This window comes from Ranitomeya imitator, chromosome 5 (genome assembly GCF_032444005.1).
Source record: "Ranitomeya imitator isolate aRanImi1 chromosome 5, aRanImi1.pri, whole genome shotgun sequence".
Lineage (NCBI taxonomy): Eukaryota > Metazoa > Chordata > Amphibia > Anura > Dendrobatidae > Ranitomeya > Ranitomeya imitator.
The window spans coordinates 449124280-449149425 of record NC_091286.1 but is presented as its reverse complement, the minus strand read 5'-3'; the positions used below and the strand labels follow the sequence as shown (position 1 = coordinate 449149425).

The following is a 25146-nucleotide window of genomic DNA, read 5'->3' as shown; positions in this document are numbered from 1 at the left end:
TTGTGGCGTATCAGCAAAAAAAGTCACATACACGTTTGTTTTTAGTGGCATCATGGATGAAAACAACCCAAGTCTGAGTTCATGAAAATCCCAGACTGCAAATGGATGGCAACAGTGTGTGAGATAGGAGACGCTTTGTAATTATTATTTTTTTTTTTCAAATATGAAAATCACTGATGAAACACTGATGTCAAATACTGATACACTGAGCAAACACTGTTGAAACGGACTTTTGTTGGACTTCTGAATGAGGCCTTATTCTCTATGAAATGCATGTAAATAGCCTTTTCTTAACCCTCCAGAATGTGAAAAAATATCTTTACAGTAGAACTGAAAACAAACAAAATATTCTCACAAGACTTACATAAGGTGGTGTGTCCAGATTATCTGTATTTACAATCACAGGTGGGGGATTTGCCTAGAAAAAAAATAAAAGTTACAGATATGTATTCTCAAAAATTCAGAACAATTTTAAGCACATAAAAAAATGAAAACTCAAACTGTTTATATGGTCAAGGTGATCATTGTAAGAGAATATCATCATCCACACCTTTATTTATGGAATCTGCTGCCTGACCCAAAAACGGCAGTATTCATTCCTATGCAAGGACATGCCAAACCCCTTTCCGAGCCTCTGGCTCCACTCACTGCCTAGGACCACCGTCTGCTTCACTGAGCTCACTGGCTGCTTACTCAGTAAGCCATCAGTCAGGCAGGGAATGAAGACAGGGAAGGCAGAGGCTTAAGAACGGATTTGGCATGTCCAAAGCACTTTAGCCTCCCTTGCAATGGAAATAATACTGCAATTTATTCTGCAGGGAGCAACAGATTGCGTAAATAAAGGTATGGATGATATTTTTAAAGAACACTATCACCACATAAACCGTTTGGCGCAGTGGATTGTGCTGCTAGATTCCCAATAACACCTTCCTTCACATTACACACCAGCATGGCATATGATGGAGACCCAATGATACACCAGGATCTAGTGCAGCGGAGCACTATCAATAGTGATAACCACTTCAAATACACATTTTTCGGAGATTTATATGGAAACCCCGATGTAAGCGCTCAGCATAGAGCACAGGATAAGTGTGAGCAGAGCCTTACTGCGATCTTTGGGAGGCATAATGAATAAAACAGCAGGTGAAGAAATGGTTTAATTTTTACGCTGCACCTCTTGCAGTATAAGAGATTAGATGACTTTATTCTTTGTGTTGGTGCGATTACAGCGATACCAGATTTATTTACCGTAGTTTATTTTATGCTTGGCTGCTGTCACACTGTTTTTTCCCCACTTTTTGTCCAGAGGAACGATGAAAAACCATAGTTCTTGATATGTTTTTTTTTTTTTACAGTGTTCACTGAAGAGGGTTAACTAGTGGGACAGTTTTATAGGTCAGGTTGTTCAGGACACAGCGATAGCAAATATATGTCCTTTGTTTCTTTTTGTTTTTAAATCTTTATTTTGCGGTATTTTTCATATTTTTAAAAACTTTTATAATTAATTTTTTATTTTATTTTTAATTTCTTTTTATTTAAACTTTTTTTTTTTACCCTTTTTCCAGGATGCAACAAGATGGCCAGGATGCCCTGATCGCTGATCTAATACTTTGCAATGCTTCTGCATTGCAAGGCATTGGATCAGCATCTCCCAAACAGGGAGGAGGGCATTAGCTCCTGCTCTAAGCAGGAACTTACAGGCAACTGTACGTAGGTGACCCATGGCCATCTTTCTGCTCGGGGTCACCACTGAAACCATCGACACAATGCAACTGCAATTGCGTTGTGCCAATCAGAGCAGAAAGGGAGCTCCCTCACTCTGCCAAACGATGGCGCTGTCACCAGCGACATCAGAGGGGTTAAATGCCCACAATCGGCACTAACACCAATCGTGAGCATTGCCACAGGGTGTCAGCTCTCATATAGCAAAGCAAGCTGTACGTGTACGGTGGTTGCTGGAAACGCACCTCCCGCAACACTATACATGTGCGACGGCTGTTGTGAAGGGGTTAAAAACTTAATTCCCCCTTTTCTCCCATTAAAAAATAAACACATATGTGGTATCGCTGCATCCATAAAAGTCTGATCTAACAAGAAACAAAATTATTTAACCTGATCAGTAAACGTCGCAATGAGAAAAAAAAAAATTGTATCAATACTTCAAAATATTGTAAATAAAACATCAGCTCGCCCTGCAAAAAACAAGTCCTCACAGACCCATCAACTGAAAAAGTTATTGGTCTAAGGAAACTACAACTTGTCCCGCAAAAAAGGAAAAAAAAACAAAAACAAAACAGGCCCTCTCATGTTTATGTTGTTAGACACATTATAAAGTTATGGGTCATAGCAGAAAAGGGGATAAAAAAAAAACACATTTGTAAAACACCTGCAGTTTCTCATGGTATTTTGTTTAAGTATTTATCAAGCTTTTAGGGAAAAAAAAAGCACAGTTCCCAAATCTATCAATAAAAGTGAGCACAGTTCCTAAATCTATCAATAAAAGTGAGCACAGTTCCAAAATCTATCAATAAAAGTGAGCACAGTTCCCAAATCTATCAATAAAAGTGAGCACAGTTCCAAAATCTATCAATAAAAGTGAGCACAGTTCAAAAATCTATCAATAAAAGTGAGCACAGTTCAAAAATCTATCAATAAAAGTGAGCACAGTTCCAAAATCTATCAATAAAAGTGAGCACAGTAACCAAATCTATCAATAAAAGTGAGCACAGTAACCAAATCTATCAATAAAAGTGAGCACAGTTCCAAAATCTATCAATAAAAGTTAGCACAGTAACCAAATCTATCAATAAAAGTGAGCACAGTAGCCAAATCTATCAATAAAAGTGAGCACAGTAACCAAATCTATCAATAAAAGTGAGCACAGTAGCCAAATCTATCAATAAAAGTGAGCACAGTAACCAAATCTATCAATAAAAGTGAGCACAGTAGCCAAATCTATCAATAAAAGTGAGCACAGTAACCAAATCTATCAATAAAAGTGAGCACAGTTCCCAAATCTATCAATAAAAGTGAGCACAGTAACCAAATCTATCAATAAAAGTGAGCACAGTTCCCAAATCTATCAATAAAAGTGAGCACAGTAACCAAATCTATCACTAAAAGTGAGCACAGTTCCCAAATCTATCAATAAAAGTGAGCACAGTAACCAAATCTATCAATAAAAGTGAGCACAGTTCCCAAATCTATCAATAAAAGTGAGCACAGTTCCCAAATCTATCAATAAAAGTGAGCACAGTAACCAAATCTATCACTAAAAGTGAGCACAGTTCCCAAATCTATCAATAAAAGTGAGCACAGTAACCAAATCAATAAAAGTGAGCACAGTTCCCAAATCTATCAATAAAAGTGAGCACAGTAACCAAATCTATCAATAAAAGTGAGCACAGTTCCCAAATCTATCAATAAAAGTGAGCACAGTAACCAAATCTATCAATAAAAGTGAGCACAGTTCCCAAATCTATCAATAAAAGTGAGCACAGTTCCCAAATCTATCAATAAAAGTGAGCACAGTAACCAAATCTATCAATAAAAGTGAGCACAGTAACCAAATCTATCAATAAAAGTGAGCACAGTTCCTATCAACAGACTGCAGTTTCCTCAAATTGGAAAAATGTCTGCACATTATCAAAAGCGGCTGAGTGAGGAGAGACGACCCTGGTGGACTAATCCTTTCAGGATACACGGCCTTAGCAGAGTGCATGCAGCAGGACAGTCACCCGGGGTCAGGCCTCCTTACTCCACGATAAGGGGAAGCGGCAATATAATGGCGAGTACACTGCAGGTCATGAGGATATATTTGGTTCTGATATGGCTGGTACCAAAGTTCACCACCGTCATTTACAACTCGTTTTACATTCTGCATATCCAGCCCCTAATATTCTATTTGTGAAAAAGAAGAACAATTGAAATACGTTGCTTGGTGGGTAACAGCGGACTTCGTTTTAGTCCTGTAAATATAAATTTGCGCTAGAAAATTAGAAGTTCTTCACTCCTTCAATTGAGAAGTTGGTTATGCTGGAGTCACACGAGCGTATCACACGGCCCAGTGCTATGCGATAAAACATCATATTACACTCTGCCCAGTGTTACTCTATGGGGAAGCTCAGATCTGCGATTATTTTCTCATGCAGATTCGGCGTGAGAGAACGATTTGCAGCGTGACTTGGCTCACTCGCACCCATACAAGTCTATGAAACATCACAGTGCGGTGTAGGCAGACCCCGGCAGCAGGGGAGAAGGAGAGATTACTTTCTCCGTCTCCTCTGCAGCTGTGCTCCGATCCGGTCATGCGACAGAATCAGAGCACAGAGCACCGACACTCAGGTCACAGTCACCGCAGAGCAGGAGCCGAGGGTCATTAGCATATCGCATCCGATGCCATACACTGGAGTGACTCCGGCCTTACTCACAGTACACTAGTATGGCGAGAGTTCAGTGAATGAGGGGTGAGAAGGAAAAAGACAAGGCAGCAGGAGATTTTCTTTAGGTTTTGTAGGTTTTTCCCGCTCTGTAAGTTGCACTTGCCTCATTTAGGCCGGGGTTAAAGGGCGACATTTGTCACATCACTAAAATGTAGTGACGCATTGCATCTAATGATTTCATATGGTGTCGCACTGTGACGGCGACAACCCGCAACTGACACGTGGCTCGGAAATATTTCCCAAAAAGTTAGATTTCTATTACAAGCGACTCACTCGCCATAGACTGCAATGTGCGTCACTTGTGACTTGCTGCAACTTGGCCGTTTTATTTCACAGCAGAATCAGCGTTCTAACACAGTCGCAGTAAAGAGGCCCAGACTTTTCTGAGAATTGCAGTTGTGCACAAAGTCTGAGCACAAAGTTACTAACATGGAGGCTGCAAAGAACGCAGTGAGTAATACTGGTGATATGCAGCCAAACACGGAAGGAAAATAGAAACCCTGAGAATGTGAAAGTCAGGCTAAAAGGAAGTTCAAGGAATGCACTTTTCTAGATTCTACATGTAAGTTTCCATTTATAACTCCTGTAAAAGCCTTTAGTTGCCCAAGGGTAGATAAAATAAGCGGCACAGAGCTCGGGGTGCTGTACGGCTACAGTCAGCAGTGCCAGTCTAGGAGTGTAATGATTGTGGCAGACTATGCCAGCCCGCAGCTCGAAGTACAGTAAGTGGCTTCTAAACCCTGGGCTACTGACTGACAGACTTGCAGTGTGACTAGCTTTCTTTTGTATTTTTGATGACGCCTCTATACCGTCATACACCAGTATCACTGCGGGCAGCAGTCATGGGCATTACAGTTCACGGTGAGTGCACAGGGCCTGAGGATTTCACAGCTGGAGAGCTATGTAAATTAGAAGATGCTCTTCCTTATGTAATACGGTGCTGTGCAAATTAATTGGGACAAAGCAAAAAAAAACAAATTTTTGAATATTTAATATTAAAAGGTTATAATGCACTGTTACATACTAATTTTAGTAAGATATATGTCCTCCTGTAGCAGATATGAGATTTATTTATTATATATAAAAGCTGATTTGAATCTCTGACTGGTAACCAATTAATTTGCACAGCACTGTAACTGTTAAATACTTTGGATAATTGAGATGCTTTCAATATATGCACTTTTGTAATGCTTGAGAAAGGTTCTCATTTTGGAACTGAAACGCCCCCATTATAGGTTATTAAATGGCACAATTTTTTCACTTGGAGCGCTGTGCTGCCTCCAATTTTTGCATTATATTGAAGGTTTGGTCTGTGCCTGAGAGGAATGGCACAGACATTATATGCTGTTGCTGCCACCATTTTTCTTTTTTCAGAATATATATTGAATCAGCATAGAATTTTAGTTTTAAAGGGGTCTGTCAACCAACTACTTGGACAACACCTTCTTAAAATGCTGTAGACCTACATGTATGTAAAACTGAAAAAAAAAAAACCTTCTACTCCCTTCCATTCCAATGATGTTGGTTGTGTCATTGTTGTGCACTGCAGCATAACAGTGGCCGCAGCGCTCACCAAGCACAACAACGCCACGTGATGGCTGGGAAATCGGACACAGACATTGCTGGTGAACAGTGTTAGTGTGGGAGTGCAAGTTCTTTTTTTATTGTGCACGTTATACAACAGCATTGAGGACGGCGGTGTCCAAAATTGTGCATAGATTCTAAAGATTTCAAAAAAGGTTATAAATATAACAAAAAACTATATACAAAGGATGGCCTGGACACAGTTGGTATTTCTCTAGGGCTATAGTCACAAGTTCATGCTTGAAATAGCAGCACTTTAATGCAACATGAAAGGCATTTGTACGCGGTCTATTTGAAGCATGAAATCCATGTTCACTACTGGTGAGTTTGGCCTGCCATCTGGACCAAATTCGGACATGCCTCAATTTATTTTTTGGAAGGGACCATTGGTCTATAAAATAAACCAGACATGCGAAAAGACCCATAACTAGTTCTAACGTACATACATGTATATACGGTACGTGTTCTATTTGAGAAAAAAAATGAAAGTCAGACATGTGCAGGTTTGGACTTGCCAGCAGAGAACCGGAGAACCCACTGGTGGGCCCTGGCTTCTCCTTCAGAGTTCATAGTGCAAACCTTGCAGTTGCTATGGGGCTCTTCAGTGGGGGAGAAATGTGGGCTCTCCGAATCAAATCCTCTGGTGGGCCCAATGTTCTCCAGTCTGACACTGGACATGTGAAATGTCCCTAAATCCTTCAAAAACATACACGCTTGACCAAAGGCGCAGATCTTTCAATGCTTAGAGGAAAATAAACAGAATAATCAGATATCAACCACATATATTTTTTTCCATTAATTATAAAGTCAGGAGCTCCAAATTACACTTTAGTCTGACAAAAAGGTTCAGGTTCAGCCAACATTTGTAGGGCTAACTTGTAATGTCTGAACAGTTTTGGCCATGTAGGCCCAGACCCATTATTCACACTTAAGGCCTCTTTCACACTTCCGTCAATTTGACATCCGTCCTTTTGGGCAAAAAACGGATCCTGCAAATGTGCTCGCAGGATTCCTTTTTTTTGCCCATAGACTTGTATTAGCGACAGATTGCCACACGTCGCGTCCGTCGTGTTTTGGAGGACCGTCGTCACAAAAAAAGTTCAAGTGAACATTTTTTTGTCCGTCGCGTCTGCCATTTTCGACCGCGCATGCGTGGCCGAAACTCCGCCCCCTCCTCCCCGGACTTCAGAATGGGCAGCGGATGCGTTGAAAAACTGCATCCGCTGCCCACGTCGTGCACAAATTTCACAACGTGCGTCGGCCCGACGCATAGCGGCGGACCCGTACCGACGCAAGTGTGAAAGAGGCCTTACATGTTTATTTTATGTAGGAACAACTTTGAAACGCTTTTACTCATCCAGATAATTTGTGATACATTGCACTTTATCAAAGTGGTAAAAATTACTCGACATGTATTTATTTAAAAAATAAAAATCTGAAATTTAGTGAAAATTTGAAAAAATGCTATAGTCATAGTCTCAATTTATAAGCATGTAAAACAGGAAGTCAAACTACACAATAAAGTTTAAAGGGAATCTGTCAGCAGGATTTTGCTAAATAATCTGAAAACAGAATGTAGTAGGTACAGAGACCATAATTCTAGTGATGTATCACTTACTGGTCTGTTTACCCCCTTCACAACCTATGACGTACTGTATAAGTATATAATAGGTCGTATATCCCCCTTTGATGCGGGCTCTGGCGCTGAGCCCGCATCTTTTCCAGCACATGACAGCCGATATGACTAGCTGTTGTGTGCTCCTAACAGCCGAGGGTGGAATCATGATCCACCGGCAGCTGTTAACATGTTAAAAGCCACAGACAGTCTCTGAAAGCAGAATTTAACCCCTTCATGACCCAGCCTATTTTGACCTTAATGACCCGGCCATTTTTTGCTGACCAGTGTCCCTTTATGAGGTAATAACTCAGGAACGTGTCAACAGATCCTAACGATTCTGAGAGAGTTATTTTGTGACATATTGTGCTTCATGTTAGTGGTAAATTTAGATTGATAATTTTTGCGTTTAATTGTGAAAAAAATCGGAAATATGGCGAAAATTTTTAACATTTCGCAATTTTCAAATTTTGAATTTTTATTCTGTTAAACGAGAGTTATGTGAAAATAGTTAATAAATAACATTTCCCACATGTCTACTTTACATCAACACAATTTTGGAAATAAAATGTTTTTTTTGCTAGGAAGTTATGAAAGTTAAAATTTGTACAGCGATTTCTCATTTTTTACAACAAAATTTACAAAACCTTTTTTTTTTTTTTTTTTTTTTTAAGGCACCACCTCACATTTGAAGTCAGTTTCAGGGGTCTATATGGCTTAAAATACCCAAAAGTGACACCATTCTAAAAACTGCACCCCTCAAGGTGCTCAAAACCACATTCAAGAAGTTTATTAACCCTTCAGGTGTTTCACAGCAGCAGAAGCAACATGGAAGGAAAAAAATGAACATTTAACTTTTTAGTCACAAAAATGATTTTTAGCAACAATTTTTTTTATTTTTTCAAGGGTAAAAGGAGAAACTAGACCCCGAAAGTTGTTGTCCAATTTGTCCTGAGTACACTGAAACCCTATATGTGGGGGGGAACCACGGTTTGGGCGCACGGCAGGGCTCGGAAGGGAAGGAGCGCCATTTGACCTAAAAATTGGCTTCAATCTTCACCATGTCGTGTTTGGAGAGCCACTGTGTGCCTAAAGATTGGTGCTCCCCCACAAGTGACCCCATTTTGGAAGCTAGACCCCCCCAAGGAACTTATCTAGATGCATAGTGAGCACTTTGAACCCCTAGATGCTTCACAAATTGATCCGTAAAAAAGAATAAGTACTTTTCGCGAAAATTTTCTTTTAGCCTCAATTTTTTCATTTTCACATGGGCAACAAGATAAAGTAGATCCTAATATTAGTTGGGCAATTTCTCCTCAGTACACCAATACCTCATATGAGGGGGTAAACCACTGTTTGGGTGCATGGCAGGGCTTGGAAGGGAAGGAGCGCCATTTGACTTTTTGAATGGAAAATAAGCTCCAATCGTTAGCGGACACCATGTCGCGTTTGGAGAGCCCCTGTGTGCCTAAATATTGGAGCCCCCCGCAAGTGACCTCATTTTGGTAACTAGACCTCCCAAGGAACTAATATAGATGTGTGATGAGCACTTTGAACCCACAAGTGCTACAAAGAAGCTTATAACGCAGAGCCGTGAAAATAAAAAATCAATGTTTCCTCAAAAAAATTTTTATCCCTCAATTTTTTATTTTCACAAGGGTAACAGGAGAAATTGGACCCCAAAGGTTGTTGTCCAGTTTGTCCTGAGTATGCCGATACCCCATATATGGGTGTAAACCACGGTTTGGGTACACGTCAGGCCTCGGAACTGAAGTAGTGATGTTTTGAAATGCAGACTTTGATGGAATGGTCTGCTGGCGTCACGTTGTGTTTGCAGAGCCCCTGATGTGCCTAAAAGGTAGAGATTCCCCCACAAGTGACCCCATTTTGGAAACTAGACCCCCCGAGGAACTTATCTGGAACTTAGTGGTGAGCACTATGAACCCCCAAGTGCTTCACAGAATTGTATAACGTAGAATCACAACCCTAACCCCAACACACCCCTAACCACAACCCTAACCCCAACACACCGCTAACCCTAATCTTAACCCTAATTCCAACACTAACCCCAATTCCAACCCCAACCATAATCCCAACCCCAACCCTAATCACAACCCCAACCCTAATAACAACCCCAACCCTAATCACAACCCTAACTAATTCCAACCCTAACCCTAAGGCTAAGGCTATGTGCTCACGTTACGGATTCGTGTGCGGATTTACCGTGGATTTTCTTCCTTTTTTTGTGCAGATTTCACCTACCGTTTTACACCTGCGGATTCCTATTGAGGAGCAGGTGTAAAACGCTGCGGAATCCGCACAAAGAATTGACATACTGCGGAAAATACAACGCAGCGTTTCCGCGCTGTATTTTCCGCACCATGGGCACAGTGGGTTTAGTTTTCCATAGGTTTACATAATACTGCATGAAATAGAAGTCCTACAGCAATAGGCGTTTAAAAGGTTTTTGAATGAATAAAGAGGTTTTGCCTTTAATAGTTAATGTGCCACGTTGAAGATGGCGATACAGAGTGCTATCACGCATGTGCTGGAATAGTCAATATGACGGGTCCATAGGACAACGCAGATTATGTGTTTGGATGCACATAGTGAATTAGTATGCCACAACCAATATTAAGGATTTATGCGCCCGCCCACAGATGCCGTATATGGCTTCTGATTGGCCTCCAGTCTGACACATGGGTATACAATGTAAAAGATAGAAGCGTGTGCACTACTAAGGATGGTGCTCAGGTAGGTTCCCACACCATACCAAAGCAAAAGAAAGAACCTGGCACTCAACTAAATGCTTGTGAAGTTTTATTCGTAGAAGCCAAAACGTTTCGGTTTTATGTTCGGACCTTCATCAGTTACGTACTGGTAGTAGAACAATTGGAGAAAATGACAACCTAGTCATGTAGGGCACAGCATAGTCTGCGTCTGGTAATGCGCAGTAGTAACATAGGCACACTGAGTGGACTTGTAACGCTGGTTCGCGCTCTGTGCTTGTGTCCAGACGCGGAGTCCTCCGCTGGTCTGGTCTAGGCAAAAAAAATATTTACACAGTGCAAAGTACCAAAAATTATACAGTGCGAAATGTCACATTCATGACAAAATAACTATGGTCATTTGGGTATGAAAACAGAGTAGGTTTGACTGATGTCAGGCTGAATGAGACCCCAAGATATCATATGTGATCGGACGTGTGATGGAAATGAAAGGGAAAACATACCGTACTAGTAGTAGAACAACTGGAGAAAATGACAACAGAGTCATATATGGCACAGCATAGTCTGCGTCTACAGAGGACTCCGCGCCTGAACACAAGCACAACGGACTGCACTAACGCAAGTGCCGACGTTTGCACAGCGCTAGCACAGATGGAGCATCTGCTAGCTCCATCTGCACTAGCAGTGACGAACCCGGAAACGCTGCAGCCCGCGTCTCGGGTCCGTCACTCAATGACGGCATATCGCTAGCAATGCGTCCGCCATTGAAAGTAATGGCGGCGTTAACGGACTACGTTACACCGCGTTATGCCACGGTGTAACGTAGTCCGTTAAACGGGTCACACTAACGCAGTGTGAACCCAGCCTAATGCTGTAGATAAGCCCCCAATGTAACCGGGAGCGGTCCCGCTGTGGTCTGGTTAAATGGGTGTCTCCGGTCCGCTCCGGCGCCTATCTTCATTCCATGACGTCCTCTTCTGGTCTTCACGCCGCGGCTCCGGCGCAGGCGTACTTTGTCTGCCCTGTTAAGGGCAGAGCAAAGTACTGCAGTGCGCAATTGCCGGGCCTCTCTGATCTTTCTGGCGCCGGCCATCGGAGCAGGACCACCCCTGGGTAAGCATAATCTAACCTCTTTTTCTCCTCTTTCAGGTAACATCGGCAGCTTATCTACAGCATTACAGAATGCTGTAGATAAGCCCCTGATGACGGTGAGCTTACCTCACCATCGATTTTAAGGAATGTTAAGATACGTATATATATGCACTAAGAAGATACACTCACTGCTTGAGAAAGACTCATTTGGAGCCGAAACGTTGCCCAGACATGTGGGTCTAAATAAATAAATCCTGCATATTATCTAAAAGGAAAATGGAGTGCTGCCTGCTTTGTTGAATTTTACATAATACTGTAACACCACAAAGATGGGAATAAGGAGCCATGCAGACAAGGAAGGTAATAAGGAGCCATGCATACAAGGATGGGAATAAGGAGCCATGCATACAAGGATGGGAATAATCAGCCATGCATACAAGGATGGCAATAAGGAGCCATGCATACAAGGATGGGAATAAGGAGCCACGCATACAAGGATGGGGATAAGGAGCCATGCAGACAAGGATGGGAATAATCAGCCATGCATACAAGGATGGGGATAAGGAGTCATGCATACAAGGATGGGAATAAGGAGCCATGCATACAAGGATGGGGATGAGGAACTATGCATACCAGAATAGGGATGAGGGGACAATGAATACCCGGCTTATACTTGAGTCAAGTCTTCCCAGTTTTTTTATGCAAAATTAGGTGCCTCGGCTAATACTCGGGTCGGCTTATACACGAGTATACGCCGCATATATTTTTTCCATCATGTAAAAAATGACGTGTAAAGAGGGCTTGACATGCAATTCTTCGAAATTTCTCATACAATGCCCTAGTGTGCGACATGACTCAAACACAAGCATCAGTAATGAAATGTACTTTTGATGCTTCCTTTTCATTATGTCTTTAATGCATGTGAGCTTTTGGATCCCACAGGTTATGACATGGATCATAAGGTGTAACGGTTCTCCTTATGTAGGGAGCCAAGTTGGTATAACGAGATATATAGGCCGTGCAATGCTTCCCTAGGAATTTAAAATAGCAATACTTTTCCAAACTCCTCTATGGGAACAAAATGATGACATGCATGAATAACAAAAAGGAAGCATCAAAACCTTTACCCCATAGACCCTCTGTCAGGGGCTTCTCACCCAATCAAACCTGTTCTCCTTCTTTGCACTGATGAATGGCAAAGATCACAAAATGGTGCGTCTGCAAATGGCGTTTCTGATTTGACTTCTTAAAGGGACTCGGTCACCCCCTCCAGCCGTTATAAACTAAAAGAGCCACCTTGTGCAGCAGTAATGCTGCATTCTAACATGGTGGCTCTTTTAGTTTTTGGTGCAGTTATTGCCAAAATAAAGCGTTTTATAATTTCGCCAAAATACCTTTCTTTCAACAGGGAGGCAGGTCTTAACCCCCCTGCTGCAACCGCCACACTGGTGTTAGTGTTAGTCTCGTCACCTGACTTAAATTAAAGGGACTCTGTCACCCCGACAGAGTCCCTTTAATTTAAGTCAGGTGACGAGACTAACACCTAACTGCTGAAGCCTCAATAAAATTAGCATCTATTTATGAAAATATCGTAAATTTGGTCAAACTTTAGCAAAAGTAGCAATTTTTAAACAGTGATACCACACACAATTATTATAAACATTTACAAGAAATCTACTATAGGTCAGCATCATTTATGAAACACTAAGGCTGGCGTCACACTCAGCGTATAAAAATACGGTCTGTAATTTACGGCCGTAATACGCAGAAAAGTCCCCAAAATAATGGTCAGTATCTCCTCCGTAGGCAGGGTGTGTCAGCGTAATTTGCGCATGGCATCCTCCGTATGTAATCCGTATGGCATCCGTACTGCGAGATTTTCTCGCAGGCTTGCAAAACCGACATACGGACATACAATGGATCCATGTGCTCCCAAAAACATAAAAACATATGTACTTTATATATATATAAAAAGCTCCCAGGCTCGAGTTCATATGAGAACAACCAGCAGAGGGCGCATCACCGCGAATGAAGGTAACTATAGGTCATTGACCTACATTACCTTCATTCCCCGGGGTTTTACAGGCACAGCTGCATTATAGCAGAGCTCCTGCCTGTAAAATATTTTAACCCCTTCAGATGGATTTACATCGTGGGACGTTACAGATCAACGGAAGGTATGTATATTGTTGGTTTATTATTTTTCCTTTGTTACAGAGCGAGGGTCTTCAGGTGGATTGAGAGAGCAATAAAATATTAAAACAACCTGGGTGTTTATTTCATTAAAATACTTTTTAATAATGTGTGTTTTTTTTAACCCTTTCATAAATTGGATTAATAATGGATAGGTGTCAGAATTGACGCCTCTCCATTATTAATCTGGCTTAATGTCACCTTACAATAGCAAGGTGACATTAACCCTTCATTACCCCATATCCCATCGCTACACGGGAATGGGCAGAGAGTGGCCAAGTGCCAGAATAGGCGCATCATCCAGATGTGCCTTTTCTGGGGTGGTTGGGGGCAGATGTTTTTAGCCAGGGGGGGGGGGGGGGCAATAACCATGGACCCTCTCCAGGCTATTAATATCTGCCCTCAGTCACTGGCTTTACTACTCTGGCAGAGAAAATTGTGCGGGAGCCAACGCCAATTTTTTCCGCCATTTAACCCTTTAATTTAATAGCTAGCGCGCCCAAATTTTGCACATACACATTACTAACATTAGTAGTGTGGAATATGCAAAAAAAAAATGGGGATATGAGATGGTTTACTGTATGTAAACCATGTCTCATATCATGTCGGGTTTAGGAAGGAGATAGCAAAAGCCGGCAATTGAATTACCGGCTTTAAAGCTATCTAGCGCTGGATGAAATATTAATATATATACATATACGAGGGGCGATCCAAAAGTAATGATAATCGGTTATTTCTATTGCCCACAGAAATTAAAATAAAATGTTTTCTTCTCTCTTAGGTACCCACTAGTCCAGGAAAAAAAATCACTTAAATAGACCACGATTCCCGGGAGCTACATTCATTTTAATATGAACTGCCGAGGAGTGAACATCAAAATGGAAAAAAATGAGCTCAGAGGTGTCATCAAATACCTCTGCTTGAAAAAAATGACTACCAAAGACATACACAGCGACTTGGTGGAAACATTGGGGGACTCTTCTCCATATCCCACAGTTGCAAGCTGGGCCAAGGAATTTAAGCTGGGAAGAACATCGACGGAAGATGAACATCGTGAAGGATGCCCATCCACGTCCCTCAATGAAGAAAATGTGAAAAAAGTTTAAGAAGTTGTATTGGCAGATCGAAGAGTGACTATCAGGCATGTAGCTGAGGTCACAGGGATCTCATATGGCAGTATTCAAAGAATCCTTGCAAAAGAATTGCATATGAGAAAGGTCTCCACGCATTGGGTGCCAAAAATGTTAACCGACGAGCAAACGAAGAAACAAGTTGACATTTCAATAGCAAATCTCGAAAAGTTCCAAGCAGACAAGGAAAAATTTGTGTCACGTTTTTTGACCATGGACGAGACCTGGATCCACCACTTTGATCCCGAAACTAAACATCAATCGATGAGATGGAAATGAGCCATCAAACCGACGCTGAAGAAATTCAGAGTGTCAAGCTCAGCAGGGAAGGTTATGGCGTCTGTTTTTTGGGACGCTGAAGGAATTATTATGGTGGACTATTTGGAGAAGGGAGCCAGTATTACAGACTCCTACTACGCAGAACAAATAAGAAGATTGCGGGAGGCTATCAAGGAGAAAAGGCGCGGCAAACTGCGGACTGGAGTGCCGTTTCAACAAGATAATGCGCCAGCTCACAAAGCTGCAGTTGCCATTCAAGAAGCGGGCTTTGAACTGGTGGAACACCCCCCGTATTCGCCAGATCTAGCCCCCAGTGACTTCTTTCTCTTTCCTCGGCTCAAGGAACACCTACGGGGCAAGAAATTTGACGACAATAGTGACGTGATAACCGCTGTTGAGGATTTTTTTGAGGGTCAAGATCAAGAATTTTTTTCGAAGGGAATTCTAAGTTTAGAAAAGAGATGGACTAAATTTATAGACTTGTTAGGAGACTCTGTAGAAAAATTAAAAAAAAATTTGACTATATTCATTGTGTTTAGTATTGATTATCATTACTTTTGGATCGCCCCTCTTATGTGCCTCAATGACATATACATATATACCTATTCTATGTGTACACATTTATTCTACCTATTCTATTGTAAGCGGTCAGTGTGATTTTACTGTACACCGCACTGAATTGCCGGCTTTTCTCTCTAACTCTGCTGCGTATTTCTCGCAAGTCACACTGCTGGTCCGTGTGTAATCCGTATTTTTCTGGCCCCCATAGACTTTCATTGGCGGATTTTGTGCGCAATACGGTGACAAACGCAGCATGCTGCGATTTTCTACGGCCGTAGAAGACAGTATAATACGGATCAGTAAAATACGGCAGATAGGAGCAGGGGCATAGAGAAGCATTGTACCGTATGCAATCCGTATTTTCAGCACCTCTCTTACGTCCGTAAAACACGCTAGTGTGAGGCCGGCCTAAGGGTATGTGCACACGTTGCGGATTCTCTGCGGATCCGCAGCGTTTTGTGAGGTGCAGAAACGCTGCAGATCCGCAATTGATTTACAGTACAATGTAAATCAATGAGAAAAAAAAAATGTTGTGCACACTTTGCGAAAAATCCGCTGCGGAAACGCTGCGGTTTAAAAGAAGTAGCATGTCAATTCTTTTTTGTGAATCTGCAGCGTTTTTGTCTCCATTCCATTATAGAAAACCGCAGGGGTAAAAACCGCAGCAAATCCGCAAGAAAACCGCAGCAAAACCGCACAAAAAACGCTGCGGAACCGCAGGTGCGTTTTCTGCCAGGAGAGGCAGAATCCGCACCAGAAATTGCTAAGCCTAATCCGCAACGCCTTAGGCTATGTGCACATGTTGCTGAATTGCCGCATAAATTTCCGTGGCAATTCCGCAACTCTGGAAAAAACACAAGAGAAAAAGGAATATGCACACAGTGGGATCAACCTAATGTAATAAATTTTTATTATAACATCTCACTACACATCAAGGCAAAAAAAAGGGAGAAACAGACATTTAAAAACTAGACGGACCTAACCACAATTGCAATTCCGCAACTCTCTGCCATGGGGAAAACGCATGCGGAATTAGCATTTTACAAGCGTAATTAGCTTACAGAATGCTAGCGTTTTACAAGCGATCTGTAGCATCACTTGGAAAACTGATTGACAGGTTGGTCACACTTGTCAAACATAGTGTGCCTATGCAGCATCAACAGTAAAAAGAGAAAATGTAAAAAAAAAATTGTGATATTGTCACCTTCCAGCGGCCCCCGCAGCCTTCCCGCTCCTCGCGATGCTCCCGCTCCCAGTGATGCTTTGCGACAATGACCCCAGATGACGTAGCATCAAGCGAGGCCGCTACATCATCACAGGTCATTGTCGCAAAGCATCACTGGGAATGGGAGCTGCCGAGAGCATCGCTAAGGCCTGGGCTGGATCCCGGGGCCGCCAGAAGGTGAGTATATAACAATTTTTAATTTTAATTCTTTTTCTTTCTTTTTTTTTTTTTAAACAGGGATATGGTACCCAGGGCCTGGAGGAGAGTCTCCTCTCCTCCACACCCAGGTACCATCCGCACATGATCTGCTTACTTCCCGCATGGTGGGCATAGCCCCATGCGGAAAGTGGATCAATGCATTTCTATGTGTGCGGAATCCCCACGATTCCGCATAAAGAATGAGCATGCTGCGCATTTTTCCGTGATGCGATTCTGAAGCGGAAAAATAAGCAGCATTAGCACAGCATTGCCGAATCCTATTGAATTCAATGGGCTGTGTTGTGTAGGCGTTTTCGCTGCGAAAACCGGCGGCAAAAACATATACAATCCGCAACGTGTGCACATAGCCTTAATCTTTAAAATGCTACAAGGTTCAAAAGTTTAGCGCAATTTTCATTTTTTTTTTTTATTTACAGAATAATTTTTCTTTTTACAGACCTATTATGTTTTGAACGGAGTTTGAGGAGACTTTATGTCAGGAAAAAACCCAAAGTGATAACATTTTCAAAACTACACCCTCAAGGAATTTAGCTAAGGGTATAATTTCCTTTTGGTCTTCTCAAAAGATTGTAACATTGAAAGCAAAAATGGGAAAAAAAAATTGCACTAAAATAATGCTGTAGAACCATTTTTTAAATTTTCATTTTCACAATGGGACAAATAGAAAATGGACTTCACAATTTGTTATACGAATTCTCCCAAAAGGCAGGAATAGAAGCATATGCGGTTAGAAACTACTGTTTGGGCTTGGAAGGGAAGAAACGCTATTTGGCTTTTAGAGTATAGCTCTGAATGGGATAGTTTGCGGGCACCACTTGCAGAGCCCCTAAGGTGCCAAAACAAGAGAAAAATCCTCATTTTGGAAACTACAATCCACAATACATTCATCTAGGGGTGTAGTTAGCTTTTCGAACACACAAGTGATTCACAAAATGTTATAATGTTCGATTTGTTCGATTGTGGAAATGAAAGGTGTTTTTTTTACTAAAGTAATTTTAGTCCAAAATGTTCCATTTTCACAAAGGATAATAGACGGAATTGGACCCCAACATTTAAAAAGCAGTTTCTCCTGAATATGAGTGACCAAAAACTACTCATAGAACGTAGAATTGGAAGAGACCTCCAGGGTCATAGTTAAGAGATGAGCGAAAATCGTCGGCTCCCTCCTTATTCGGCAAGCTATAACGCTTACTGAAGAAGCTGAATGCGTTGCGGCTGTGTGACAGTCACAACACATGCATGGACAGCCTGTTTGCTGTGACTGTCACACAGCCGCAACACATGGAGCTGCGGCGCCAAATAGTTGATTATCGGGTAGCTGGGCTCCCGATGCAGATTCTTCGGTAAGCGCTATAGCTTGCCGAATAAGGAGGGAGACGACTATCTCTAGTCATAGGGTCCAAACCCCTGCTGAAAGCAGGATTCAATAAACCATCACAGACAGATGTCTGTCCAGCCTCTGATTGAAGACTTCCTTTAAGGACAACTCACCACCTCCCGTGGCAGCCTGTTCTACTCATTGATCACCCTGTCAAAAAGTTTTTTCTAATATCTAATCTGTATGTTCTCCCTTTCAGTTTCATCCCACTGCTTCTCATGTTTCCATGTGCAAATGAGAATAAGGATGATCCCCCTACACTGACATCCTTTCAGAAATTTGTAGACAGCTAGTAAGTATCCTCTCAGGCTATGTGCACAAGTTGCGGATTGGACTGTGGAATTTTCTGTGCAGATTCTGCATTTCTTGGCAGAAAACGCATGTCAGAACCTGCGCTTTTTTTTGCGGTTATTCTGTGTGGTTTTTTTTTTGTGGATTTGCTGCGGATTTTGTGCGGATTTTTTTTTTAATCCCTGCAAATTTCTATTATGGAATGGGTTCAGAAATGCAGCAGATCCGCAAAAAGAATTGACATGGTCCTTTTTTGAATCTGCTGCGCTTTCCGGGCGGATTATTCCGCACCATCAGCACAGCATTTTTTTTTGCCATTGATTTACATTGTACTGTAAGTCATTTGCGGATCTGCAGCGTTTCTGCGCGGCAAAAAACGCTGAGGATCCGCAGGAAATCTGCAACGTGTGCACATACCCTTAGTCTTCTTTTATGCAAGCTAAACATTCCCAGATCCTTTAACCGTTTCTTGTAGGACAAACTTTGCAGTCCGCTCACCATCCTGGTAGCTCTAACTTGCTCCAGTGTTTTAAAGCAAACCTGTCAGCTGTTTTGGCCGCTATAAGATGCGGTGACTGCCTTTCAGGGCTTATTCTACAGCATTCTAGAATGCTGTAGATAAGCCCCCAATCCGACCTGCAAGAGAAGAAAAATAAGTTTTATTATACTCACCCGAGGGGCGGTCCGAGCTGATGAGTGTTGCAGGTCCGGCACCTCCCATCTTCTTGCAATGCTGCCCTCCTGCTTCTTCATCGCCCCCCAGCATCGCGCTGCTGAGCAGGCGCACTTCTCTGCCCTGTTGAGGGCAGAGCCAAGTACTGCAGTGCGCAGGCTCCGGAAAAGGTCAGAGAGGCCCAGCACCTGTGCACTGCAGTACTTTGCTCTGTCCTCAACAGGGCAGAGAAATGTGCCTGCACCAGTGCCGCAGAGTGAAGACAAGAGGAAGTCATCGTAAGAAGATGGGAGGCCCCGGACAGAGATGCCCATCGGACCGGCCCGCAGCGGGACCGCCCCTGGGCGAGTATAATCTAACCTCTTTTTCTCATCTTTGAGGATACATCGGGGGCTTATCTACAGCATTCCAAAATGCTGTAGACAAGCCACTGATGCCGGTGGGCTTAGCTCACCTTCGATTTTAGGGGTGAGAGGTTCCCTTTAATTTTTGGGTGCAAATAGTTCCCTGGAGTGGAGGGATACCTTGACAACATTTGAAGAAAATGGAATCAACCCCCTATCTACCCCCGTTTTACAAAATACGTTCAGGGAAATTATCTATAGGTATAGTGATGATTTTAACCTCACTGGCATTTTCCAGAAATTAGTACACAGTGTACAAAGTTGAGTGAAAATTGCAGATATGTGATTTTAGTGCTCAATATACACGGTGTTCCAAATTATTATGCACAAAGAGTTTAGGAGTGATAAGCTTAGAATTTTTTTGTTTGTCACTTAAACTCATTGATGGTGATGTGTGTCAGGGCTCTTTATATCACTGAAAGCAATTGCAGATACCTGTGGAAATTAGTTTGGCAGGTGTGTCCAAATAAAGGCAAGACTACTTAAGAAGGCTGTTCCACATTATTAAGCAGCCTACATTTTTGGCCAAAATGGGAAAGAAAAAGGATGTGTCAGCTGTTGAGAAGCAACAAATTGTGGAGTATTGAGGTCAAGGCATGACTACAATCAACATTGCCAAGACACTTCATCGTGATCATCGCACAATCAAGAAGTATGTAGCTGATTCCCAGCACACACGTGTGCGTGCTGATAAGGAAAAATTGAGGACTCTTTCCAACAGGCAATTGCGTAAGGTTAAAAGAGCAGCTGCAAAAATGCCTCGTCATAGCAGCAGACAAGTTTCTGAAGCTGCTGGTGGCTCCAACGTCCCCAGAACAACAAGATGCAGGGTCCTTCAGAGGTTTGCAGCTGTGCGTGAGCCATCCTGTCGACCACCTCTATCCACTGCACACAAGCAGAAACGGCTCCAGTGGGCCAAACTATACATGAAGACTGACTTCCAAACTGTTTTGTTCACCGATGAGTGCCGTGCAACGCTCGATGGTCCAGATGGATGGAGTGGAGGATGGCTGGTTGATGGACACCCCATGAAAACACGGCTAAGGCGCCAACGAGGAGGTGGAGTAATGTTTTGGGCTGGAATCATGGGGAGAGAGATTGTCGGCCCCTTTATGATCCCTGAAGGGGTAAAGATGAACTCCATAATCTATGTGGAGTTTCTAAAACAACACTTCCTGCCATGGTTCAAGAGGAAGAACCGTGCTTTCCGCAGCAAGATCATTTTCATGCATGATAATGCACCGTCTCATGCTGCAAAAAACACATCTGCATCTCTGGCTGCTATGGGCATAAAAGAGGACAAACTTACGGTGCGGCCACCATCTTCCCCTGACCTCAACCCGATTGAGAACCTCTGGAGCATCATCAAAAGGAGTGTCTATGATGGCGGGAGGCAGTTCACATCTAAGCAACAGCTCTGGGAGGGTATTCTGTCCACATGCAAAACAATTGAAGCAGAAACCATCCAAAAACTGACAAATTCAATGGACGAGAGAGTTCAGAAGCTTCTTTCGAACAAGGGGTCCTATGTGCAAATGTAACATCACCTAGAATAAAGTTTTCACTTGAAAACTGTTTGATTTCATTTTGTAATAAGCTGATAATGCTTATAACTTCACAATTGACCATTTTTTGCTCACAATTAAATAAAAAAGGTTGAAAACTCTGCTGTGAATAATTTGGAACATGCATTTTGAGTGTTTGTTTTTTTTTTAAAGATACTGTTTTCATAGGCAGTTTGTTCCAAAACATTGCAATTATACTAGAATAGCAGATGACTGGAAAATAACAATGACTGCAATTCAGATAGGTAATTTAGAGAAAATATGAGGAAATATTATTTGCATAATAATTTGGAACACAGTGTACAGTGCCCAACCTTGTGTTTCTGCAGACATGCGTCCCCATATACTGTTAAATTAAGTCCTAGACAACTAACTTATCACTCATCTCAATATGAGATTAGTGTGAGTTCAACACCCTATGATCAGCTGAAAACTGATCCGGCAGTGGCCCGAAATGAGCGACTTATGGGCTGAATGCAGCAGCCTTGTACACAACTTGATTGCCGCTGCTGAGTGCTGCAGTACATTCTCTACACAGCACTTATCTATAGCACATAAGTAATGTGTAGGGCTGCTGAGTTCTGTCTGTACATTGCCTAGTTCCAACCCCTGCTGAAGCAGTTTTCAGCTAATCGGTGGCTTTGCTGATTGTTGGACCCACATCAATCTTAAATTTGTCAAGAGTTTACCGCAAAAGAGAGAGTCCGGAAGACCGTGGTGTCTGATTTCCCCATACTGCTGCACTAATTAAGCGGTTCAGGTTTCTGTTAGCAGTGCAAGGGTTAAACTGTTCAGCTTAGAGTCTCTGAAGCCGCTCTGCTTGGATGATCTCAGCTGTGCAGTATTGGCCACTCCCCTCTGCTATATGTACTCTCCACTGGGAATCTCGATTCCAAGTGTTAAGTCTTGTACTGCCTGGTGAGCAGTGGAGGAGCTTGTTGTTGGTAGAGGCATTTGGAGTATTGTTCTGTGACTGTAGTTTGTCGGTTTGCAAAGATTCTCTTACTTTCCCATTTTGGCTTTCCCCTCTGTTGTATCTAAGTGCTTACTTGTATGAATGGTATTTTTCCTTTAACCCTGTAACGTCTTTCCTCGGTTGTCTGGTTTGTGTATCTACATACACTACTACGCCCCACTTCCCTGGATGGTTTAGTGGAACAGATATACAGGTCCTTTTCAAAAAATTAGCATATAGTGTTAAATTTCATTATTTACCATAATGTAATGATTACAATTAAACTTTCATATATTATAGATTCATTATCCACCAACTGAAATTTGTCAGGTCTTTTATTGTTTTAATACTGATGATTTTGGCATAGAACTCCTGATAACCCAAAAAACCTGTCTCAATAAATTAGCATATTTCACCCATCCAATCAAATAAAAGTGTTTTTTAATAACAAACAAAAAAACCATCAAATAATAATGTTCAGTTATGCACTCAATACTTGGTCGGGAATCCTTTGGCAGAAATGACTGCTTCAATGCGGCGTGGCATGGAGGCAATCAGCCTGTGACACTGCTGAGATGTTATGGAGGCCCAGGATGCTTCAATAGCGGCCTTAAGCTCATCCAGAGTGTTGGGTCTTGCGTCTCTCAACTTTCTCTTCACAATATCCCACAGATTCTCTATGGGGTTCAGGTCAGGAGAGTTGGCAGGCCAATTGAGCACAGTAATACCGTGGTCAGTAAACCATTTACCAGTGGTTTTGGCACTGTGAGCAGGTGCCAGGTCGTGCTGAAAATTGAAATCTTCATCTCCATAAAGCATTTCAGCCGATGGAAGCATGAAGTGCTCCAAAATCTCCTGATAGCTAGCTGCATTGACCCTGCCCTTGATGAAACACAGTGGACCAACACCAGCAGCTGACATGGCACCCCACACCATCACTGACTGTGGGTACTTGACACTGGACTTCAGGCATTTTGACATTTCCTTCTCCCCAGTCTTCCTCCAGACTCTGGCACCTTGATTTCCGAATGACATGCAAAATTTGCTTTCATCAGAAAAAAGTACTTGGGACCACTTAGCAACAGTCCAGTGCTGCTTCTCTGTAGGCCAGGTCAGGCGCCTCTGCCGCTGTTTATGGTTCAAAAGTGGCTTTACCTGGGGAATGCGGCACCTGTAGCCCATTTCCTGCACACGCCTGTGCACGGTGGCTCTGGATGTTTCCACACCAGACTCAGTCCACTGCTTCCTCAGGTTCCCCAAGGTCTGGAATCGGTCCTTCTCCACAATCTTCCTCAGGGTCCGGTCTCCTCTTCTCGTTGTACAGCGTTTTCTGCCACATTGTTTCCTTCCAACAGACTAAAGGTACTGTCACACTAGACGATATCGCTAGCGATCCGTGACGTTGCAGCGTCCTCGCTAGCGATATCGTCCAGTGTGACAGGCAGCAGCGATCAGGCCCCTGCTGGGAGATCGCTGGTCGGGGAAGAAAGTCCAGAACTTTATTTCGTCGCTGGACTCCCCGTAGACATCGCTGAATCGGCGTGTGTGACACCGATTCAGCGATGTCTTTGCTGGTAACCAGGGTAAACATAGGGTAACTAAGCGCAGGGCCGCGCTTAGTAACCCGATGTTTACCCTGGTTACCATCCTAAAAGTAAAAAAACAAACAGTACATACTTACCTACAGCCGTCTGTCCTCCAGCGCTGTGCTCTGCTCTCCTCCTGTACTGGCTGTGAGCGTCGGTCAGCCGGAAAGCAGAGCGGTGACGTCACCACTCTGCTTTCTGGCTGCCCGGCGCTCACAGCCAGACCAGAGAAGCAGAGCGCCGAGGACAGACAGCAGAAGGTAAGTATGTAGCGTTTGTTTTTTTACTTTTTAGGATGGTAACCAGGGTAAACATCGGGTTACTAAGCGCGGCCCTGCGCTTAGTTACCCGATGTTTACCCTGGTTACCGGGGACCTCGGATCGTTGGTCGCTGGAGAGCTGTCTGTGTGACAGCTCTCCAGCGACCAAACAGCGACGCTGCTGTTATGTTTGCTAATGACAGGTGTTATGAAGGCAATCCAGAAACACAGTGTGCTTAGCGATCAGAGCGCACACAGTGATCTGACAAATACCCAAAAATACAAGAACGAGCTCTGAGACGTGGAAACTCTGTAGACTGCACACCTGATCCTATCCTAAACACAACTAAAAGCGGCTGTGGATTGCGCCTAACAACTACCTAGGCAACTCGGCACAGCCTAAGAAACTAGCTAGCCTGAAGATAGAAAAATAGGCCTGACTTGCCCCAGAGAAATTCCCCAAAGGAAAAGGCAGCCCCCCACATATAATGACTGTGAGTAAGATGAAAAGACAAAACGTAGGGATGAAATAGATTCAGCAAAGTGGGGCCCGATATTCTAGGACAGAGCGAGGACAGTAAAGCGAACTTTGCAGTCTACAAAAAACCCTAAAGCAAAACCACGCAAAGGGGGCAAAAAAAAACCACCATGCCGAACTAACGGCACGGCGGTACACCCTTTGCGTCTCAGAGCTTCCAGCAAAACAAAAGACAAGCTGGACAGAAAAAAAGCAACAAAAAAGCAAAAAGCACTTAGCTATACAGAGCAGCAGGTCACAGGAACAATCAGGAGAAGCTCAGATCCAACACTGAAACATTGACAAGGAGCAAGGATAGCAGCATCAGGCGGAGTTAAGTAATGAAGCAGTTAACGAGCTCACCAGAACACCTGAGGGAGGAAGCTCAGAAGCTGCAGTACCACTTGTGACCACAGGAGTGAATTCAGCCACAGAATTCACAACA

General features: G+C 42.8%; 1 protein-coding gene across 22 annotated transcripts in view; it reads right to left on the bottom strand.

Moving 5' to 3' along the window:
• The window catches only part of DLG1 (discs large MAGUK scaffold protein 1), a 348066-nt gene that overhangs the window by 144132 nt on the left and 178788 nt on the right, over positions 1–25146 (bottom strand). For all 22 annotated transcript variants that reach the window (XM_069727207.1, XM_069727208.1, XM_069727203.1 and 19 more), the window contains one exon: positions 365–418. In XM_069727207.1, coding sequence (XP_069583308.1) covers positions 365–418 — 54 coding nt within the window. The remainder of the gene's footprint in view (positions 1–364; positions 419–25146) is intronic.